This window comes from Salmo salar, unplaced genomic scaffold (assembly GCF_905237065.1).
Source record: "Salmo salar unplaced genomic scaffold, Ssal_v3.1, whole genome shotgun sequence".
Taxonomy (NCBI): Eukaryota; Metazoa; Chordata; class Actinopteri; order Salmoniformes; family Salmonidae; genus Salmo; species Salmo salar.
The window spans coordinates 5,726-27,500 of NW_025547238.1; the positions used below are offsets into that span (position 1 = coordinate 5,726).

Consider the following 21,775-nt stretch of genomic DNA (forward strand, 5'->3'; position numbering starts at 1 on the left):
AGGTCTCACAACTCTCTCTCTTTCTCCCCCTCACTTGACAGTGGTGAGGTCATGCACTCTATCTTTCTCTCCTTGAAACAGATGTGTGTGTCTACCGTAGTGAATCATAGCTCAGCGTCAATTTCTTATCCCCCAGCTGTGATCTAAGCCTTGACACGCTTCACACTCAGAATCCATCTCAGCTGACACTACCCGCTCCACACCCTTATTCTTATTCTGTTATCTCTTGTGTTTTTGTTCCACCTTATTATTGTTAATATTACGTTGTTATTGATTACTGCATTGTTGGGGTTAGAGCGTGCAAGAAAGGCATTTCACTGTACTTGTGCACGTGACATTAAAACGTGATACATTACTTCACTACTGAATCACCTGATCTGTCAAATAGATGGATTGCCTGTCAAATGAGACAGACAGCATATCATCTGTATAATCATATAATCAGACAGCATATAGGAACCTTGTTGTTCTTGGACAAGAAACTGCATTGGACTCCGATGGGAAGGGGACATGAGACGACATCAACACACTCTGAGAATTTCAAATCAAATCAAATTGTATTTGTCACATGCGCCGAATACAACAGGTACATCGTAATGCAAACCTTACAGTGAAATGCTTACTTACAAGCCCTTAACCAACAATGCAGTTTTAAGAAAAATACCTAAGAAAATAAGGCATTGTTTTACTGACATTATAAGACATTGTTTTACTGTTAAAACGTAATATAGTTGCGTTGCTAGGCTACTGTAAATTATTATCTGCTGTTTGTACTGGGGCAGTGGGCGGGACCAAGCGAATGTCAACAATTCTGCGTCATTTGTGACTAACATTGAAAACAGCGAATCAGAAGCTTGTCCGTGTTTTAAACTGACCAATGAGCGATTTGTCATCTTTGTTTGCGGATGTGGAGCTGCTATCATCGAGGCAAGTTTCCAGAGCAAATTTGTATGTCTTTTGGTGTTGTTTTACAGCTCAAATGAAAAGCAGCTCACTCTAGAACGAGTGTAACATCGTAATGCAAAGTCATACATTCTATAAGAGCAGATATCACTGTAAATATCCCACGTGTGCTTTCTCCGTCGACGTTCATTCAAATCCGCTAGCCAGTTTTTGGCAAAAATGATAGCGTGTTTTTATCGTGTCTTCTTTGTTTGTTCAGATGAGTACCTGTTCGCTGGCGCATCCCAATGGGCAGGAGGCCGACTCTGTCCCCGCCAAGCGGCTCTGCAAGGGGGAGTGCGTTCAGGATGGGTCGGTCGGAGGTGGAGGGGGAAGGCAAGCAGGGCAGTGGAGGTGGTAGGTGACATATCACTAATCTCGGCAACAACCCAGAACCAACATTGTTACCGCTGTTTGCCCACGAGAGAACATTTCACTGGCCTAGATAACCAAACCGGGTGGAAAATGTACCAGTCTGTCAATCCGGAGTAGAAACAATAACAAAGCCTCTGTTATTGTAAAAATTCTGAGGACTGGGCCTGGAAAAATGTAACCACTCAAATTCATGGACAGAACTTTGGATGCAAGGACTGACCATCCAAGTTATACAAATTATAGCTTTAAGCATGTTTTAACGCTATACAGTGTTTGTTTACATTTACAATGCTGACAAACATTGTAGTGAAACAAGCTCATATCAAGAATGTATAAGGATGTTGCAATTGCAGATTGGCGTTTTACCTTGTTTTTTGTTTACTTTGTGGCAGAACATCTGGTTGGTGCCTGTTTCGCACATTGGCTAATACTAATTAGCTAGTTGACTTGACACAATGTCTGTTCCTCTCTAGTCTATAGTCATGCCAGTGTATAACCCCTCCTGTCTGTCTCTCTCTAGTCTATAGTCATGCCAGTGTATAACCCCTCCTGTCTGTCTCTCAAGTCTATAGTCATGCCAGTGTATAACCCCTCCTGTCTGTCTCTCTCTAGTCTATAGTCATGCCAGTGTATAACCCCTCCTGTCTGTCTCTCTAGTCTATAGTCATGCCAGTGTATAACCCCTCCTGTCTGTCTCTCTCTAGTCTATAGTCATGCCAGTGTATAACCCCTCCTGTCTGTCTGTCTGTCTCTAGTCTATAGTCATGCCAGTGTATAACCCCTCCTGTCTGTCTCTCTCTAGTCTATAGTCATGCCAGTGTATAACCCCTCCTGTCTGTCTCTCTCTAGTCTATAGTCATGCCAGTGTATAACCCCTCCTGTCTGCCTCTCTAGTCTATAGTCATGCCAGTGTATAACCCCTCCTGTCTGTCTCTCTAGTCTATAGTCATGCCAGTGTATAACCCCTCCTGTCTGTCTGTCTCTAGTCTATAGTCATGCCAGTGTATAACCCCTCCTGTCTGTCTCTCTCTAGTCTATAGTCATGCCAGTGTATAACCCCTCCTGTCTGTCTCTAGTCTATAGTCATGTCAGTGTATAACCCCTCCTGTCTGTCTCTCTCTAGTCTATAGTCATGCCAGTGTATAACCCCTCCTGTCTGTCTCTCTAGTCTGTAGTCATGCCAGTGTATAACCCCTCCTGTCTGTCTCTCTCTAGTCTATAGTCATGCCAGTGTATAACCCCTCCTGTCTGTCTCTCTCTAGTCTATAGTCATGCCAGTGTATAACCCCTCCTGTCTGTCTCTCTCTAGTCTATAGTCATGCCAGTGTATAACCCCTCCTGTCTGTCTGTCTCTCTAGTCTATAGTCATGCCAGTGTATAACCCCTCCTGTCTGTCTCTCTAGTCTATAGTCATGCCAGTGTATAACCCCTCCTGTCTGTCTCTCTGTAGTCTATAGTCATGCCAGTGTATAACCCCTCCTGTCTGTCTCTAGTCTATAGTCATGCCAGTGTATAACCCCTCCTGTCTGTCTCTCTAGTCTATAGTCATGCCAGTGTATAACCCCTCCTGTCTGTCTCTCTCTAGTCTATAGTCATGCCAGTGTATAACCCCTCCTGTCTGTCTCTCAAGTCTATAGTCATGCCAGTGTATAACCCCTCCTGTCTGTCTCTAGTCTATAGTCATGCCAGTGTATAACCCCTCCTGTCTGTCTCTCTCTAGTCTATAGTCATGCCAGTGTATAACCCCTCCTGTCTGTCTCTAGTCTATAGTCATGCCAGTGTATAACCCCTCCTGTCTGTCTGTCTCTAGTCTATAGTCATGCCAGTGTATAACCCCTCCTGTCTGTCTCTCTAGTCTATAGTCATGCCAGTGTATAACCCCTCCTGTCTGTCTCTCTAGTCTATAGTCATGCCAGTGTATAACCCCTCCTGTCTGTCTGTCTATAGTCATGCCAGTGTATAACCCCTCCTGTCTGTCTCTCTCTAGTCTATAGTCATGCCAGTGTATAACCCCTCCTGTCTGTCTCTCTCTAGTCTATAGTCATGCCAGTGTATAACCCCTCCTGTCTGTCTCTCTCTAGTCTATATTCATGCCAGTGTATAACCCCTCCTGTCTGTCTCTCTATAGTCATGCCAGTATATTACCCCTCCTGTCTGTCTCTCTAGTCTATAGTCATGCCAGTGTATAACCCCTCCTGTCTGTCTCTCTAGTCTATAGTCATGCCAGTATATAACCCCTCCTGTCTGTCTCTCTCTAGTCTATAGTCATGCCAGTGTATAACCCCTCCTGTCTGTCTGTCTCTAGTCTATAGTCATGCCAGTGTGTAACCCCTCCTGTCTGTCTCTCTAGTCTATTGTCATGCCAGTGTATAACCCCTCCTGTCTGTCTCTCTCTAGTCTATAGTCATGCCAGTGTATAACCCCTCCTGTCTGTCTGTCTCTAGTCTATAGTCATGCCAGTGTATAACCCCTCCTGTCTGTCTATAGTCATGCCAGTGTATAACCCCTCCTGTCTGTCTCTCTCTAGTCTATAGTCATGCCAGTGTATAACCCCTCCTGTCTGTCTGTCTATAGTCATGCCAGTGTATAACCCCTCCTGTCTGTCTCTCTCTAGTCTATAGTCATGCCAGTGTATAACCCCTCCTGTCTGTCTCTCTATAGTCATGCCAGTGTATAACCCCTCCTGTCTGTCTCTCTCTAGTCTATAGTCATGCCAGTGTATAACCCCTCCTGTCTGTCTCTCTCTAGTCTATAGTCATGCCAGTGTATAACCCCTCCTTTCTGTCTCTCTCTAGTCTATAGTCATGCCAGTATATTACCCCTCCTGTCTGTCTCTCTAGTCTATAGTCATGCCAGTGTATAACCCCTCCTGTCTGTCTCTCTAGTCTATAGTCATGCCAGTATATAACCCCTCCTGTCTGTCTCTCTCTAGTCTATAGTCATGCCAGTGTATAACCCCTCCTGTCTGTCTGTCTCTAGTCTATAGTCATGCCAGTGTGTAACCCCTCCTGTCTGTCTCTCTAGTCTATAGTCATGCCAGTGTATAACCCCTCCTGTCTGTCTCTCTCTAGTCTATAGTTATGCCAGTGTATAACCCCTCCTGTCTGTCTCTAGTCTATAGTCAAGCCAGTGTATAACCCCTCCTGTCTGTCTCTCCAGTCTATAGTCATGCCAGTATATAACCCCTCCTGTCTGTCTCTCTAGTCTATAGTCATGCCAGTGTATAACCCCTCCTGTCTGTCTCTCTCTAGTCTATAGTCATGCCAGTGTATAACCCCTCCTGTCTGTCTCTAGTCTATAGTCATGCCAGTGTATAACCCCTCCTGTCTGTCTGTCTCTCCAGTCTATAGTCATGCCAGTATATAACCCCTCCTGTCTGTCTCTCTAGTCTATAGTCATGCCAGTGTATAACCCCTCCTGTCTCTCTCTAGTCTATAGTCATGCCAGTGTATAACCCCTCCTGTCTGTCTCTCTAGTCTATAGTCATGCCAGTGTATAACCCCTCCTGTCTGTCTCTATAGTCATGCCAGTGTATAACCCCTCCTGTCTGTCTCTCTCTAGTCTATAGTTATGCCAGTGTATAACCCCTCCTGTCTGTCTGTCTCTCTAGTCTATAGTCATGCCAGTGTATAACCCCTCCTGTCTGTCTCTATAGTCATGCCAGTGTATAACCCCTCCTGTCTGTCTCTCTCTAGTCTATAGTCATGCCAGTGTATAACCCCTCCTGTCTGTCTCTAGTCTATAGTCATGCCAGTGTATAACCCCTCCTGTCTGTCTCTAGTCTATAGTCATGCCAGTGTATAACCCCTCCTGTCTGTCTCTCTAGTCTACAGTCATGCCAGTGTATAACCCCTCCTGTCTGTCTCTAGTCTATAGTCATGCCAGTGTATAACCCCTCCTGTCTGTCTCTCTAGTCTATAGTCATGCCAGTGTATAACCCCTCCTGTCTGTCTCTAGTCTATAGTCATGCCAGTGTATAACCCCACCTGTCTGTCTGTCTCTAGTCTATAGTCATGCCAGTGTATAACCCCTCCTGTCTGTCTCTCTAGTCTATAGTCATGCCAGTGTATAACCCCTCCTGTCTGTCTCTAGTCTATAGTCATGCCAGTGTATAACCCCTCCTGTCTGTCTCTCTAGTCTATAGTCATGCCAGTGTATAACCCCTCCTGTCTGTCTCTCTAGTCTATAGTCATGCCAGTGTATAACCCCTCCTGTCTGTCTCTCTAGTCTATAGTCATGCCAGTGTATAACCCCTCCTGTCTGTCTCTCTAGTCTATAGTCATGCCAGTGTATAACCCCTCCTGTCTGTCTGTCTCTAGTCTATAGTCATGCCAGTGTATAACCCCTCCTGTCTGTCTCTAGTCTATAGTCATGCCAGTGTATAACCCCTCCTGTCTGTCTCTCTCTAGTCTATAGTCATGCCAGTGTATAACCCCTCCTGTCTGTCCCTCTAGCCTATAGTCATGCCAGTGTATAACCCCTCCTGTCTGTCTCTAGTCTATAGTCATGCCAGTGTATAACCCCTCCTGTCTGTCTCTCTAGTCTATAGTCATGCCAGTGTATAACCCCTCCTGTCTGTCTCTCTCTAGTCTATAGTCATGCCAGTGTATAACCCCTCCTGTCTGTCTCTCTCTAGTCTATAGTCATGCCAGTGTATAACCCCTCCTGTCTGTCTCTCTCTAGTCTATAGTCATGCCAGTGTATAACCCCTCCTGTCTGTCTCTCTAGTCTATAGTCATGCCAGTGTATAACCCCTCCTGTCTGTCTCTAGTCTATAGTTATGCCAGTGTATAACCCCTCCTGTCTGTCTCTCTAGTCTATAGTCATGCCAGTGTATAACCCCTCCTGTCTGTCTCTAGTCTATAGTCATGCCAGTGTATAACCCCTCCTGTCTGTCTCTCTCTAGTCTATAGTCATGCCAGTGTATAACCCCTCCTGTCTCTCTCTAGTCTATAGTCATGCCAGTGTATAACCCCTCCTGTCTGTCTCTCTCTAGTCTATAGTCATGCCAGTGTATAACCCCTCCTGTCTGTCTGTCTCTCTCTAGTCTATAGTCATGCCAGTGTATAACCCCTCTTGTCTGTGTCTCTCTAGTCTATAGTCATGCCAGTGTATAACCCCTCCTGTCTGTCTCTCTCTAGTCTATAGTCATGCCAGTGTATAACCCCTCCTGTCTGTCTCTAGTCTATAGTCATGCCAGTGTATAACCCCTCCTGTCTATCTCTCTCTAGTCTATAGTCATGCCAGTGTATAACCCCTCCTGTCTGTGTCTCTAGTCTATAGTCATGCCAGTGTATAACCCCTCCTGTCTGTCTCTCTAGTCTATAGTCATGCCAGTGTATAACCCCTCCTGTCTGTGTCTCTCTAGTCTATAGTCATGCCAGTGTATAACCCCTCCTGTCTGTCTCTCTCTAGTCTATAGTCATGCCAGTGTATAACCCCTCCTGTCTGTCTCTAGTCTATAGTCATGCCAGTGTATAACCCCTCCTGTCTGTCTCTCTCTAGTCTATAGTCATGCCAGTGTATAACCCCTCCTGTCTGTGTCTCTAGTCTATAGTCATGCCAGTGTATAACCCCTCCTGTCTGTCTCTCTAGTCTATAGTCATGCCAGTGTATAACCCCTCCTGTCTGTCTCTCTCTAGTCTATAGTCATGCCAGTGTATAACCCCTCCTGTCTGTCTCTCTAGTCTATAGTCATGCCAGTGTATAACCCCTCCTGTCTGTCTCTCTCTAGTCTATAGTCATGCCAGTGTATAACCCCTCCTGTCTGTCTCTAGTCTATAGTCATGCCAGTGTATAACCCCTCCTGTCTGTCTCTCTAGTCTATAGTCATGCCAGTGTATAACCCCTCCTGTCTGTCTCTCTCTAGTCTATAGTCATGCCAGTGTATAACCCCTCCTGTCTCTCTCTAGTCTATAGTCATGCCAGTGTATAACCCCTCCTGTCTGTCTCTAGTCTATAGTCATGCCAGTGTATAACCCCTCCTGTCTGTCTCTAGTCTATAGTCATGCCAGTGTATAACCCCTCCTGTCTGTCTGTCTATAGTCATGCCAGTGTATAACCCCTCCTGTCTGTCTCTCTAGTCTACAGTCATGCCAGTGTATAACCCCTCCTGTCTGTCTCTAGTCTATAGTCATGCCAGTGTATAACCCCTCCTGTCTGTCTCTCTAGTCTATAGTCATGCCAGTGTATAACCCCTCCTGTCTGTCTCTCTCTAGTCTATAGTCATGCCAGTGTATAACCCCTCCTGTCTGTCTCTCTCTAGTCTATAGTCATGCCAGTGTATAATCCCTCCTGTCTGTCTCTAGTCTATAGTCATGCCAGTGTATAACCCCTCCTGTCTGTCTCTCTCTAGTCTATAGTCATGCCAGTGTATAACCCCTCCTGTCTGTCTCTAGTCTATAGTCATGCCAGTGTATAACCCCTCCTCTCTGTCTCTAGTCTATAGTCATGCCAGTGTATAACCCCTCCTGTCTGTCTCTCTAGTCTACAGTCATGCCAGTGTATAACCCCACCTGTCTGTCTGTCTCTAGTCTATAGTCATGCCAGTGTATAACCCCTCCTGTCTGTCTCTCTAGTCTATAGTCATGCCAGTGTATAACCCCTCCTGTCTGTCTCTAGTCTATAGTCATGCCAGTGTATAACCCCTCCTGTCTGTCTCTCTAGTCTATTGTCATGCCAGTGTATAACCCCTCCTGTCTGTCTGTCTCTATTCTATAGTCATGCCAGTGTATAAGCCCTCCTGTCTGTCTCTCTCTAGTCTATAGTCATGCCAGTGTATAACCCCTCCTGTCTGTCTCTAGTCTATAGTCATGCCAGTGTATAACCCCTCCTGTCTGTCTCTCTCTAGTCTATAGTCATGCCAGTGTATAACCCCTCCTGTCTGTCCCTCTAGTCTATAGTCATGCCAGTGTATAACCCCTCCTGTCTGTCTCTAGTCTATAGTCATGCCAGTGTATAACCCCTCCTGTCTGTCTCTCTAGTCTATAGTCATGCCAGTGTATAACCCCTCCTGTCTGTCTCTCTCTAGTCTATAGTCATGCCAGTGTATAACCCCTCCTGTCTGTCTCTCTCTAGTCTATAGTCATGCCAGTGTATAACCCCTCCTGTCTGTCTCTCTAGTCTATAGTCATGCCAGTGTATAACCCCTCCTGTCTGTCTCTAGTCTATAGTTATGCCAGTGTATAACCCCTCCTGTCTGTCTCTCTAGTCTATAGTCATGCCAGTGTATAACCCCTCCTGTCTGTCTCTAGTCTATAGTCATGCCAGTGTATAACCCCTCCTGTCTGTCTCTCTCTAGTCTATAGTCATGCCAGTGTATAACCCCTCCTGTCTCTCTCTAGTCTATAGTCATGCCAGTGTATAACCCCTCCTGTCTGTCTCTCTCTAGTCTATAGTCATGCCAGTGTATAACCCCTCCTGTCTGTCTGTCTCTCTCTACTCTATAGTCATGCCAGTGTATAACCCCTCCTGTCTGTCTCTCTCTAGTCTATAGTCATGCCAGTGTATAACCCCTCCTGTCTGTCTCTAGTCTATAGTCATGCCAGTGTATAACCCCTCCTGTCTGTCTCTCTCTAGTCTATAGTCATGCCAGTGTATAACCCCTCCTGTCTGTCTCTCTAGTCTATAGTCATGCCAGTGTATAACCCCTCCTGTCTGTCTGTCTAGTCTATAGTCATGCCAGTGTATAACCCCTCCTTGCTGTCTCTAGTCTATAGTCATGCCAGTGTATAACCCCTCCTGTCTGTCTCTCTCTAGTCTATAGTCATGCCAGTGTATAACTCCTCCTGTCTGTCTCTCTCTAGTCTATAGTCATGCCAGTGTATAACCCCTCCTGTCTGTCTATAGTCATGCCAGTGTATAACCCCTCCTGTCTGTCTGTCTCTAGTCTATAGTCATGCCAGTGTATAACCCCTCCTGTCTGTCTCTCTCTAGTCTATAGTCATGCCAGTGTATAACCCCTCCTGTCTGTCTCTCTAGTCTATAGTCATGCCAGTGTATAACCCCTCCTGTCTGTCTCTCTAGTCTATAGTCATGCCAGTGTATAACCCCTCCTGTCTGTCTCTCTAGTCTATAGTCATGCCAGTGTATAACCCCTCCTGTCTGTCTCTCTAGTCTATAGTCATGCCAGTGTATAACCCCTCCTGTCTGTCTCTCTCTAGTCTATAGTCATGCCAGTGTATAACCCCTCCTGTCTGTCTCTCTAGTCTATAGTCATGCCAGTGTATAACCCCTCCTGTCTGTCTCTCTCTAGTCTATAGTCATGCCAGTGTATAACCCCTCCTGTCTGTCTCTCTAGTCTATAGTCATGCCAGTGTATAACCCCTCCTGTCTGTCTCTCTCTAGTCTATAGTCATGCCAGTGTATAACCCCTCCTGTCTGTCTCTCTAGTCTATAGTCATGCCAGTGTATAACCCCTCCTGTCTGTCTCTCTCTAGTCTATAGTCATGCCAGTGTATAACCCCTCCTGTCTGTCTCTCTAGTCTATAGTCATGCCAGTGTATAACCCCTCCTGTCTGTCTCTCTAGTCTATAGTCATGCCAGTGTATAACCCCTCCTGTCTGTCTCTAGTCTATAGTCATGCCAGTGTATAACCCCTCCTGTCTGTCTCTCTAGTCTATAGTCATGCCAGTGTATAACCCCTCCTGTCTGTCTCTAGTCTATAGTCATGCCAGTGTATAACCCCTCCTGTCTGTCTCTCTCTAGTCTATAGTCATGCCAGTGTATAACCCCTCCAGTCTCTCTCTAGTCTATAGTCATGCCAGTGTATAACCCCTCCTGTCTGTCTCTAGTCTATAGTCATGCCAGTGTATAACCCCTCCTGTCTGTCTCTAGTCTATAGTTATGCCAGTGTATAACCCCTCCTGTCTGTCTGTCTCTAGTCTATAGTCATGCCAGTGTATAACCCCTCCTGTTTGTCTCTCTCTAGTCTATAGTCATGCCAGTGTATAACCCCTCCTGTCTGTCTCTCTAGTCTATAGTCATGCCAGTGTATAACCCCTCCTGTCTGTCTCTCTCTAGTCATGCCAGTGTATAACCCCTCCTGTCTCTCTCTAGTCTATAGTCATGCCAGTGTATAACCCCTCCTGTCCATCTCTCTCTAGTCTATAGTCATGCCAGTGTATAACCCCTCCTGTCTGTCTCTAGTCTATAGTCATGCCAGTGTATAACCCCTCCTGTTTGTCTCTCTCTAGTCTATAGTCATGCCAGTGCATAACCCCTCCTGTCTGTCTCTCTCTAGTCTATAGTCATGCCAGTGTATAACCCCTCCTGTCTGTCTCTAGTCTATAGTCATGCCAGTGTATAACCCCTCCTGTTTGTCTCTCTCTAGTCTATAGTCATGCCAGTGCATAACGCCTCCTGCTGGCTGGATGAGTGTCTGCAGGGGATTTTGGCTCTATGGAACTGTCTGTCTACGATGACGCCAGCACTGTGAGTTACTAGAATACTACTATAGTACTACTGCAGTACTAATAATACTACGGCACGGTGAGTTACTACAATACTACTATAGTACTACTGCAGTACTACTAATACTACTGCACTGTGAGTTATTGGAATACTACTATAGTACTACTACAGTACTACTAATACTACTGCACTGTGAGTTATTGGAATACTACTATAGTACTACTACAGTACTACTAATACTACTGCACTGTGAGTTATCAGAATACTACTACAGTACTACTACAGTACTACTAATACTACGGCACGGTGAGTTACTAGAATACTACTATAGTACTACTGCAGTACTACTAATACTACTGCACTGTGAGTTATTGGAATACTACTATAGTACTACTACAGTACTACTAATACTACTGCACTGTGAGTTATCAGAATACTACTACAGTACTACCAATACTACAGCAATGTGAATTACCAGAATACTACTACAGTACTACTACAGTACTACTAATACTACAGCACTGTGAGTTATCAGAATACTACTACAGTACTACTGCAGTAGTACCAATACTACACCACTGTGAATTACCAGAATACTACTATAGTACTACTGCAGTACTACTAATACTACAGCACTGTGAGTTACATACGTGCGTGTATGGGTTGTGTGTTTGTGTGTGTCAGGATGGTTCCAGAACGATAGTGGAGGCATGGAGGGAGAGGCTGGAAAGGAGAGGTGTTTCCATGGTGATCTCTGGCCATGACTCCGCCCAACCCAGAGGAGGTAAGTGTACGAACGCAAGGTGTCTGTGCGAGGTGTGTGTCTGTGCGAGGTGTGTGTCTGTGCGAGGTGTGTGTCTGTGCGAGGTGTGTGTCTGTGCGAGGTGTGTGTCTGTATGCGAGGTGTGTGTGTATGCGAGGTGTGTGTACGCGAGGTGTGTGTGTACGCGAGGTGTGTGTGTACGCGAGGTGTGTGTGTACGCGAGGTGTGTGTGTACGCGAGGTGTGTGTGTACGCGAGATGTGTGTGTGTGTGTGTGTGTATTGTAACAGGCCCCATGCTGATCTCCTCTGTCTCTCCTCTTCTCCAGTGGGTCATGCCAAGAACCAGGCTGTGTCTCAGAGCTCTGGAACGTTCCTCTGCTTTCAGGACGCTGTGAGTCACAACACAACGTCTTTATGTTAACCTGTCTCCTGTGTGGTTGTGGGAGAGAGAGGTGTGTGTGTGTGTGTGTGTGTGTGTGTGTGTGTGTGTCATCGTCATGCTCTAGCTGCTGCTGTCTGACACATCTAGGCCACGTTTAGTACCACACACACACACACAGGCTATATAACAGGTGGGTATTGTATCAGAGTAAATGTTTGACAGAGCTGTCAGTATAAAATGAGGACTGAGACTCCAGTCTGTGTGAGTGTTTGTGTTAGAATGTGTGTGTGTTACACTTAGTAATTGCTAAATGAGCCTAAGCTCCTCTGCATGTTACTGGTGTCATGTCAATGTGCCAGTTTGTTTTTCATGGCCCGGTGCCAGAGGTGGGCGGAGTTTCTACATTTCAGACCATTCCAATGGCCGCATCTGAGAGCCAGAGCACCAAAGCACTAAGCAGAGACATCGCAGCCAGGGACATCACACACACACACGGATATGCTCTGGCTTGTGACGCACGAAAAATATGAAAATGGAACTGAATTATAGTCACGAGTTCTGGCCCCCGCCGTGTGTGTGTGTGTGTGTGTGTGTGTGTGTGTGTGTGTGTGTGTGTGTGTGTGTGTGTGTGTGTGTGTGTGTGTGTGTGTGTGTGTGTGTGTGTGTGTGTGTGTGTGTGTGTGTGTGTGTGTAAGAGTAAGATGCCCGGAGCTGTTCTGTGCCCCAAAAAAAGCATAATTCCTGAAATGAGACTCTTTCTTATCTCAACTGGGCTGAAACAGAGTTGAAAGAAAACGGTGATAAAATCAGACCGTTTCTCAGAAATATAATGAAATGGTCAAATAGAGTTCAGTATCTCTGTAAATATTATCTTCTCCGCCCTCTCAGAGTTTAATAGAATGAGTCGGGTAGATCCGAAGTAAAAACATTTTTGGGGTGGGGTGTCTCATATCGAAATCATTGGCTGAGCCTCTGGACTGAGAACAGGAAGTTAAATGTATTGAACGTAGTAGAATAGTAGTTAGTTAATTCGTTTCTGATAATCCATGAAGAGAATGCAGCAGTGATTCCTGTTTCCTGAAGAAGTAACGCCTGTTTCTGTGTAGCCTGTTTCTGTGTAGCCTGTTTCTGTGTAGCCTGTTTCTGTGTAGCCTGTTTCTGTGTAGTCTGTGTAGCCTGTTTCTGTGTAGTCTGTGTAGCCTGTTTCTGTGTAGCCTGTTTCTGTGTAGCCTGTTTCTGTGTAGCCTGTTTCTGTGTAGCCTGTTTCTGTGTAGTCTGTGTAGCCTGTTTCTGTGTAGTCTGTGTAGCCTGTTTCTGTGTAGCCTGTTTCTGTGTAGCCTGTTTCTGTGTAGTCTGTGTAGCCTGTTTCTGTGTAGCCAGTTAGCGTGCAGAAACGGTTAGCGTGCAGGAGACAGTCATTTCTAAATGCTTCCCCCAAAAACCTTCCCAATTAAATGTTGACTGTAAAGTAGTCCACCTGGCAGAATGATATCATGATGATTTCTATCAATGGGGTGGGCATTTGTTTTACAAACTCTCCCATCACATGTACACTGCTACAAGAACCGCTATAGAAACACCGCTAACCAAACACAACAGGCTCTCTCTGGGGCACAATTCAATTAAAGGGCAGCTACTCTTGACCTCTCCTGATGTGGTTTAACAGTTGTTGTGGAATTAGAACACTCAATTTGGTGTTTGTCCCATTTTGGGAATTCTTGGTCGGTGAGACCCCAGACCTCACAACCATAAAGGACAATGGGTTCTATAACTGATTCAAGTATTTTTTGCCAGATTCGAATTGGTATGTCGAATTTTATGTTCCTTTTGATGGCGTAGGAGGCCCATCTTGCCTTGTCTCTCAGATCGTTCACAGCTTAGTGGTAGTTACCTGTGGCGCTGATGTTTAGGCCAAGGTATGTGTAGTTTTTTGTGCTCTAGGGCAACGGTGTCTAGATGGAATTTGTTTTTGTGGTCCTGGTTTCTGGACCTTTTTGGAACACCATTATTTTTGTCTTGCTGAGATTTACTGTCAGGGCCCAGGTCTGGCAGAATCTGTGCAGAAGATCTAGGTTCTGCTGAAGGCCCTCCTTGGTTGGGGACAGAAGCACCAGATCATCAGTAGACATTTGACTTCAGATTCTAGTAGGGTGAGGCCGGGTGCTGCAGACTGTTCTAGTGCCCTCGCCAATTCGTTGATATATATGTTGAAGAGGGTGGGGCTTAAGCTGCATCCCTGTGTCACCCCACGGCCCTGTGGAAAGACAAACCTCACACTTGTTGTTTGTGTACATGGGTTTCATAATGTCCTATGTTTTCCCCCCCAACACCACTTTCCATCAATTTGTATAGTAGACCCTCATTTCTGGTTTTCTCTCTCTCTTTCTCTCTTTCCACCTCTGTCTGTCTCTCTCTCTCTTTCCACCTCTCTCTGTCTACCTCTCTCTGTCTACCTCTGGTGTGTTATGTCTGATGTGTGTGTGTGTGTAAGTATTGATTCTGAACATGTCTGTTTAGATCCTCTCGGAAGGTCGCGACCTCCTGGAGTGCTCTAGTCATAACAAACACACTGTTAAACCCATCAACATGCCTTGACATGTTTGTGAGAGAGCTAGCTAACCTTGTGTGTGAGAGAGCTAGCTAACCTTGTGTGTGAGAGAGCTAGCTAACCTTGTGTGTGAGAGAGCTAGCTAACCTTGTGTGTGTGTGAGAGAGCTAGCTAACCTTGTGTGTGAGAGAGCTAGCTAACCTTGTGTGTGAGAGAGCTAGCTAACCTTGTGTGTGTGTGAGAGAGCTAGCTAACCTTGTGTGTGTGAGAGAGCTAGCTAACCTTGTGTGTGTGAGAGAGCTAGCTAACCTTGTGTGTGTGAGAGAGCTAGCTAACCTTGTGTGTGTGAGAGAGCTAGCTAACCTTGTGTGTGTGAGAGAGCTAGCTAACCTTGTGTGTGTGAGAGAGCTAGCTAACCTTGTGTGTGTGAGAGAGCTAGCTAACCTTGTGTGTGTGAGAGAGCTAGCTAACCTTGTGTGTGTGTGTGAGAGAGCTAGCTAACCTTGTGTGTGTGTGTGTGTGAGAGAGCTAGCTAACCTTGTGTGTGTGTGTGTGAGAGAGCTAGCTAACCTTGTGTGTGTGTGTGGGAGAGAGCTAGCTAACCTTGTGTGAGAGAGAGCTAGCTAACCTTGTGTGTGAGAGAGAGCTAGCTAACCTTGTGTGTGAGAGAGAGCTAGCTAACCTTGTGTGTGAGAGAGAGCTAGCTAACCTTGTGTGTGTGTGTGTGAGAGAGAGCTAACCTTGTGTGTGAGAGAGAGAGAGCTAACCTTGTGTGTGAGAGAGAGAGCTAACCTTGTGTGTGAGAGAGAGCATGCTAACCTTGTGTGTGAGAGAGAGAGCTAACCTTGTGTGTGAGAGAGAGCATGCTAACTGTAACTGTGTGTGTTCCAGGATGATGTGATGATGCCTCAGCGAATACATCTCCAATACGAGGCCTGCCTCTTCAACTCTACCTCTGTAAGTACTACTCTGTCTAGAGCCCAGGGAGAGAGTACAGCTCTAGTCTGGTGAGTTATCCCTCCCTCTCTCCATCTCCTTCCCATCTCTCCATCTCTCCATCTCCTTCCTATATATATCTCTCCATCTCCTTCCTATATATATCTCTCCATCTCTCCATCCTATATATATCTCTCCATCTCTCCATCTCCTTCCTATATATATATATCTCTCCATCTCTCCATCTCCTTCCTATATATATATATATCTCTCTCCATCTCCTTCCTATCTCTCTCTCTCTCTCACTCTCTCTCTCTCCATCTCCTTCCTATCTCTCTCTCTCTCTCTCTCTCTCTCTCTCTCATCTCCTCTCTCTCCATCTCCTCTCTCCATCTCCTCCCTCTCCATCTCCTCCCTATCTCCTCCCTCCCTCTCTCTCCATCTCCCTCCCTCCCTCCCCTTCGTCCCACTCTCTCTCCATCTCCCTCCCTCCCTCTCTCCATGTCTACTCTAAATGATCATAACAGACAGGAAAACCTTAACATTCTGTATGTCCGGAGTTCCACAAATTCCTTCTGTCCTGTGTAGTGGGGTAGTGTTTCTGATAGAGTGGTGTGGGTGTATATTAAGGTGTGTCTCAGTGTGAGCTGTGGGATTACAGGTCAAAGGTTAGGGGTCATGTGTAGTGGGTGAGGGAGAGTTGCAGGAGATGGGGGGGTGGCATGGCTACAGAGAGAGAGAGAGAGAGAGAGAGAGAGAGAGAGAGAGAGAGAGAGAGAGAGAGAGAGAGAGAGAGAGAGAGAGAGAGAGAGAGAGAGAGAGAGAGAGAGAGAGAGAGAGAGAGAGAGAGAGAGAGAGAGAGAGAGAGAGAGAGAGAGAGAGAGAGAGAGAGAGAGAGAGAGAGAGAGAGAGAGAGAGAGAGAGAGAGAGAGAATGGGGAAAAGAGAATTAAGGTCATGTGGTTTTCTCTGCTTATTTGCCCTTTGAACTGTGTGGGTGTGCAGCAGACAGGGTGTAGAGAGGAAATGAAAGGGATTGGTTCAGCTATGTGGAATAATAATATGGGTTGACTTTAGGGTTGTTTTACATCTCCACTGGTAGATCGTTCCTCTCTATCTGTCTGGTAGATCGTTCCTCTCTATCTGTCTGGTAGATCGTTCCTCTCTATCTGTCTGGTAGATCGTTCCTCTCTATCTGTCTGGTAGATCGTTCCTCTCTATCTGTCTGGTAGATCGTTCCTCTCTATCTGTCTGGTAGATCGTTCCTCTCTATCTGTCTGGTAGATCGTTCCTCTCTATCTGTCTGGTAGATCGTTCCTCTCTATCTGTCTGGTAGATCGTTCCTCTCTATCTGTCTGGTAGATCATTCCTCTCTATCTGTCTGGTAGATCATTGGGATAGATGCAGAACAGAAAAGGCATTCAAATCAAATGTTATATGTCACATGCGTCAAATACAACAGGTGTAGACCTTACCGTGAAATGCTTACTTACAAGCACTTAACCAACACTGTCGTTGAAGAAATAAGAGTTAATAAAATATTTACTAAATAAACTAAAGTGACATTTTTTTTAAAGTAACACAAGAATATTACATAACAATACCGTGGCTGTATACATGGTGTACCGGTACTGAGTCAATGTGCGGGGGTGCAGGTTAGTCGAGGTAATTTGTGAAGTGACTATGCATAGCCTTCCTCTGACACCGCCTATCATATAGGTCCTGGATGGCAGGAAGCTCGGACCCAGTGATGTACTGGGCCGTACACACTACCCTCTGTAGCGCCTTACGGTCAGATGCTGAGCAGTTGCCGTACCAGCCGGTGATGCAACCGGTCAGGATGCTCTCGATGGTGCAGCTGTAGGACTTTGAGGATCTGGGGACCCATGCCAAACTTTTCAGTCTCCTGAGGGGGAAAAGGTTTTGTCGTGCCCTCTTCACAACTGTCTTGGTGTGTTTGGACCATGATAGTTAGTTGGTGATGTGGACACCAAGGAACTTATCTCTCGACCCGCTCCACTTCAGCCCCGTCGATGTTAACAGGGGCCTGTTTGGCCCTCCCTTTCCTATAGTCCACGATAAGCTCCTTTGTCTTGCTCACAAAGGTTGTTGTCCTGGCACCACACTGCCAGGTCTCTGACCTCCTCCCTATAGGCTGTCTCATCGTTATCGGTGATCAGGCCTACCACTGTTGTGTCGTCAGCAAACTTAATGATGGTGTTGGAGTCGTGCTTGGTCACGCAGTAGTGGGTGAACAGGGAGTACAGGAGGGAACTAAGCACACACCCCTGAGGGGCCCCAGTGTTGAGGATCAGCATGGCAGATATGTTGTTGCCTACCCTTAACACCTGGGGCGGCCCGTCCGGAAGTCCAGGATACAGTTGCAGAGGGAGGTGTTCAGTCCCAGGGTCTTTAGCTTAGTGATGAGCTTGGAGGGCACTATGGTGTTGAATGCTGAGCTGTAGTCAATGAATAGCATTCTCACATAGGTGTTCTTTTGTCCTGGTGTGAAAGTGCAGTGTGGAGTGAGATTGCTCATCTGTGGATCTGTTGGGGCAGTATGCGATTTGGAGTGGGTCTAGCATTTCCGGCATGGCGGTGTTGTGAGCCATGAACAGCCTTTCAAAGCACTTCATGGCTACTGGCGTGAATGCTACGGGGCGGTAATCATATAGGCATGTTACCTTCACTTCCTTGGGCACAGGGACTATGGTGGTCTGCTTGAAACATGTAGTTATTACAGACTCAGTCAGGGAGAGGTTGAAAATGTCAGTGAAGACACTTGCCAGTTGGTCCGTGCATGCTTTGAGTACACGTCCTGGTAATCTGTCCTGCCCCGCAGCTTTGTGAATGTTGACCTGTTTAAAGGTCTTGCTCACATCGGCTACGGAGAGCGTGATCACACAGTCGTCTGGAACAGCTGGTGCTCTCATGCATGCTTAAGTGTTGCTTGCCTCAAAGCGAGCATAAAGGCATTTAGCTCGTCTGATAGGCTCGCGTCACTGGGCAGCTCGTGGCTGGGTTTCCCTTTGTAGTCCGTGATATTTTTCAAGCCCTGCCACATCCGACGAGCGTCAGAGCCGGTGTAGTAGGTTATTGATAAATAGACACACACCCCTGCCCCTCGTCTTAACAGACGTCGTTGCTCTGTCCTGCTGATGCACGGTGCTCTATGATGCTCTATATTATCCGTGTCGTCGTTCAGCCACGTCTTGGTGAAAAATAAGATATTACAGTTTTTAATATCCCGTTGGTAGGAAAGTCTTAAATCGTGGATCGTTCAGTTTGTTTTCCAATGATTGCACGTTGGCCAATAATACGGAGGGAAGTGGTGGTTTACATACTCGTCGGCAAATTCCATCTCTCTCTCTCTCTCTCTCTCTCTCTCTCTCTCTCTCTCTCTCTCTCTCTCTCTCTGTCTGGTGGATCATTGGGATGCAAAACAGAAAAAGCATTCCATCTTTGCCTTTCTCTCTTAGTTTTTCCACCCTGTTGCTCTCCTTTCTCGCTCTTTCTATTCTTTCTAACCCCCTCGCTCTGTCTCCCTCGCTCGCTCTGTCTCCCTCGCTCGCTCTGTCTCCTCGCTCGCTTGTCTCTCGCTCGCTGCCTCGCTGCGTCTTCGCTTGCCTCGCTAGCTGACTTTGCCTCGCCGTCGGCTGCCGCTGCTTTGCTTCGCTGGCTGCTTGTGTCTTGCTTCGTCAGCAGACGCCTCGCTGCGCTGCCGCCTCGCATGGTTCTCTGTCTCCTCGCTCTTCTGTCTCCTCGCCTCTCTGTCTCCTCGGCTCCTCTGTCTCTCGCCCTGTCTGCCTCGCTCTGTCTCCTCGCTTCTCTGTCTGCCTCGCTTTCTCTGTCTCCTCGCTATCTCTGTCTCCCTCGCTGCTCTGCCTCGCTGTCGCCCTGCCTCGCTCGCACTGTCTCCCTCGCTCTCTCTGTCTGCCTCGCTCTCTCTGTCTGCCTCGCTCTCTCTGTCTGCCTCGCTCGCTCTGTCTCCCTCGCTCTCTCTCCTCTCTCTCTTCCATACATCATATGTGATCAGTGTGGTGTGAGTGTTTGTGTTGATGTATCTAGTAGATCACTAAGAGGTTTTTCTGTGTTTCTCTCAGTTGATTGGCTGTCAGGTCCGCAGGGATCCAGAGGGATCTACTGAGCGCTACACACGCTGGATCAACAACATCAGCCAGGATCAACTCAGCACCCAGGTAACACACACTCAGGATGTGTGTGTATGTGGGGGTCACGTGCCAGGCAGTGGCCAGGTCCAATGGAAACAGGATGCGTACCTGGAGCCTGCAGTTTCCACCCCCCAGAGGAAACAGGATGCGTACCTGGAGCCTGCAGTTTCCACACACACACACACACACACACACACACACACACACACACACACACACACACACACACACACACACACACACACACACACCAGAGGAAACAGGATGTGTACCTGGAGCCTGCAGTTTACATACACACACACACACACACACACACACACACACACACACACACACACACACACACACCAGAGGAAACAGGAGGACCACTTGTGTAAAATTCCAGAATTGTTTTACCTACATTTTGTGTGTGTGACTGAGAGAAGACTCCTGGCTTTAGGATGGGCTGGTATCGTGCAAAATTCCCAGGTTTTCCAAAGATCCCGGTTGGAAGATTCCCAGAATCAGGAGAGAATAAGAATCTTCCAACCAGGATTTCTGGAAAACCTGGGAATTTTCTGAAAATTGGCTGAATTTTGCAAAGTAAAGCTCTGTGATTCAGCTCTAACTCAGTGAGAGGAAAGTAAAGCTCTGTGATTCAGCTCTAACTCAGTGAGAGGGAAAGTAAAGCTCTGTGATTCAGCTCTAACTCAGTGAGAGGAAAGTAAAGCTCTGTGATTCAGCTCTAACTCAGTGAGAGGAAAGTAAAGCTCTGTGATTCAGCTCTAACTCAGTGAGAGGAAAGTAAAGCCTGTGATTCAGCTCTAACTCAGGGAGAGGAAAGTAAAGCTCTGTGATTCAGCTCTAACTCAGTGAGAGGAAAGTAAAGCTCTGTGATTCAGCTCTAACTCAGTGAGAGGAAAGTAAAGCTCTGTGATTCAGCTCTAACTCAGGGAGAGGAAAGTAAAGCTCTGTGATTCAGCTCTAACTCAGTGAGAGGAAAGTAAAGCTCTGTGATTCAGCTCTAACTCAGTGAGAGGAAAGTAAAGCTCTGTGATTCAGCTCTAACTCAGTGAGAGGAAAGTAAAGCTCTGTGATTCAGCTCTAACTCAGTGAGAGGAAAGTAAAGCTCTGTGATTCAGCTCTAACTCAGTGAGAGGAAAGTAAAGCTCTGTGATTCAGCTCTAACTCAGTGAGAGGAAAGTAAAGCTCTGTGATTCAGCTCTAACTCAGTGAGAGGAAAGTAAAGCTCTGTGATTCAGCTCTAACTCAGTGAGAGGAAAGTAAAGCTCTGTGATTCAGTGCAGTCCTGTCGTCTAGGAGACAGGACTGCATGCAACTGATCTGGCTTTTGCCTGGCTGGTCCACGTGTAGACACACAGTGTATACACACACACACTCTGTATATACACACACACTGTACACACACACACACACACGACCTGCAGAATTATTTTGCAGACATTCCTAGTAAATATATTTCTATGGTATTGAATTTCATGGGCCAGAATGAGATCATAGGTTCTGTTGGTGTGGTGATTATCTCTACATATGAGTTTCTCCCTCTCTTCTGTCTTTCTTTCTCTGTCTCTTCTCTCCCTCTCTTTCTGTCTTTCTTTCTCCCTCTCTTTCCCTCTCTTTCTCTCTGTCTTTCTCTCCCTCTCTTCCTTTCTTTCACCCTCTCTTTCTCTTTCTTTCTTTCTTTCACCCCCTCTTTCTTTCTCCTCTTTCTTTTTTCTCCCTCTTTCTCTGTCTTTCTTTTCCTCTTTCTGTCTTTCTTTCTGTCTTTCTTTCTCTCCCTCTTTCTCCTCCCTCACACTTGTTCTATTTCTCCTTCCCTTTGTGTGTAGCAATCTAACCCCTCAGTAACCCTCTACTTCTTCTTTCTCTCTCTACCTCTCTCCTCTCCTCCTCTCTCTCTACCTCTCCCCTCCTCTCTCTCTCTACCTTTCTCCTCCCCTCTCTCTCTACCTCTCCCCTCCTTCTCTCTCTCTCTCTACCTCTCTCCCACTCTCTCTCTACCTCCTCTCCTCCTTCTCTCTACCTCTCCCCTCTCTCCCTACCTCTCCCTCTCTCCCTACCTCTCCCCTCTCTCTCTACCTCTCCTCTCTCTCTCTCTCTCTCTCTACCTCTGCTCCTCTCTCTCTCTCTCTCTACCTCTGCTCTCTCTCTACCTCTCTCTCTCCCCTCTCTTCTCTACCTCTCTCTCTCCTTACCTCATCCCTCTCCCTCTCTCTCCCTACCTCTCCCCTCTCTTCTCTACCTCT

At 46.6% G+C, this 21,775-nt stretch overlaps 1 protein-coding gene across 1 annotated transcript in view; it reads left to right on the forward strand.

Moving 5' to 3' along the window:
* Positions 1 to 961: 961 nt before the first annotated feature.
* LOC106591830 (UDP-GlcNAc:betaGal beta-1,3-N-acetylglucosaminyltransferase-like protein 1) overlaps positions 962 to 21,775 on the forward strand; it is a 26,088-nt gene continuing 5,274 nt past the window's right edge. Inside the window, exons 1-6 of the mRNA XM_045711149.1 lie at positions 962 to 1,299; positions 10,649 to 10,749; positions 11,413 to 11,512; positions 11,819 to 11,883; positions 15,314 to 15,379; positions 19,461 to 19,556. Of these exons, the coding sequence (XP_045567105.1) occupies positions 10,717 to 10,749; positions 11,413 to 11,512; positions 11,819 to 11,883; positions 15,314 to 15,379; positions 19,461 to 19,556 (360 nt within the window). The 5' untranslated portion in view covers positions 962 to 1,299; positions 10,649 to 10,716. The remainder of the gene's footprint in view (positions 1,300 to 10,648; positions 10,750 to 11,412; positions 11,513 to 11,818; positions 11,884 to 15,313; positions 15,380 to 19,460; positions 19,557 to 21,775) is intronic.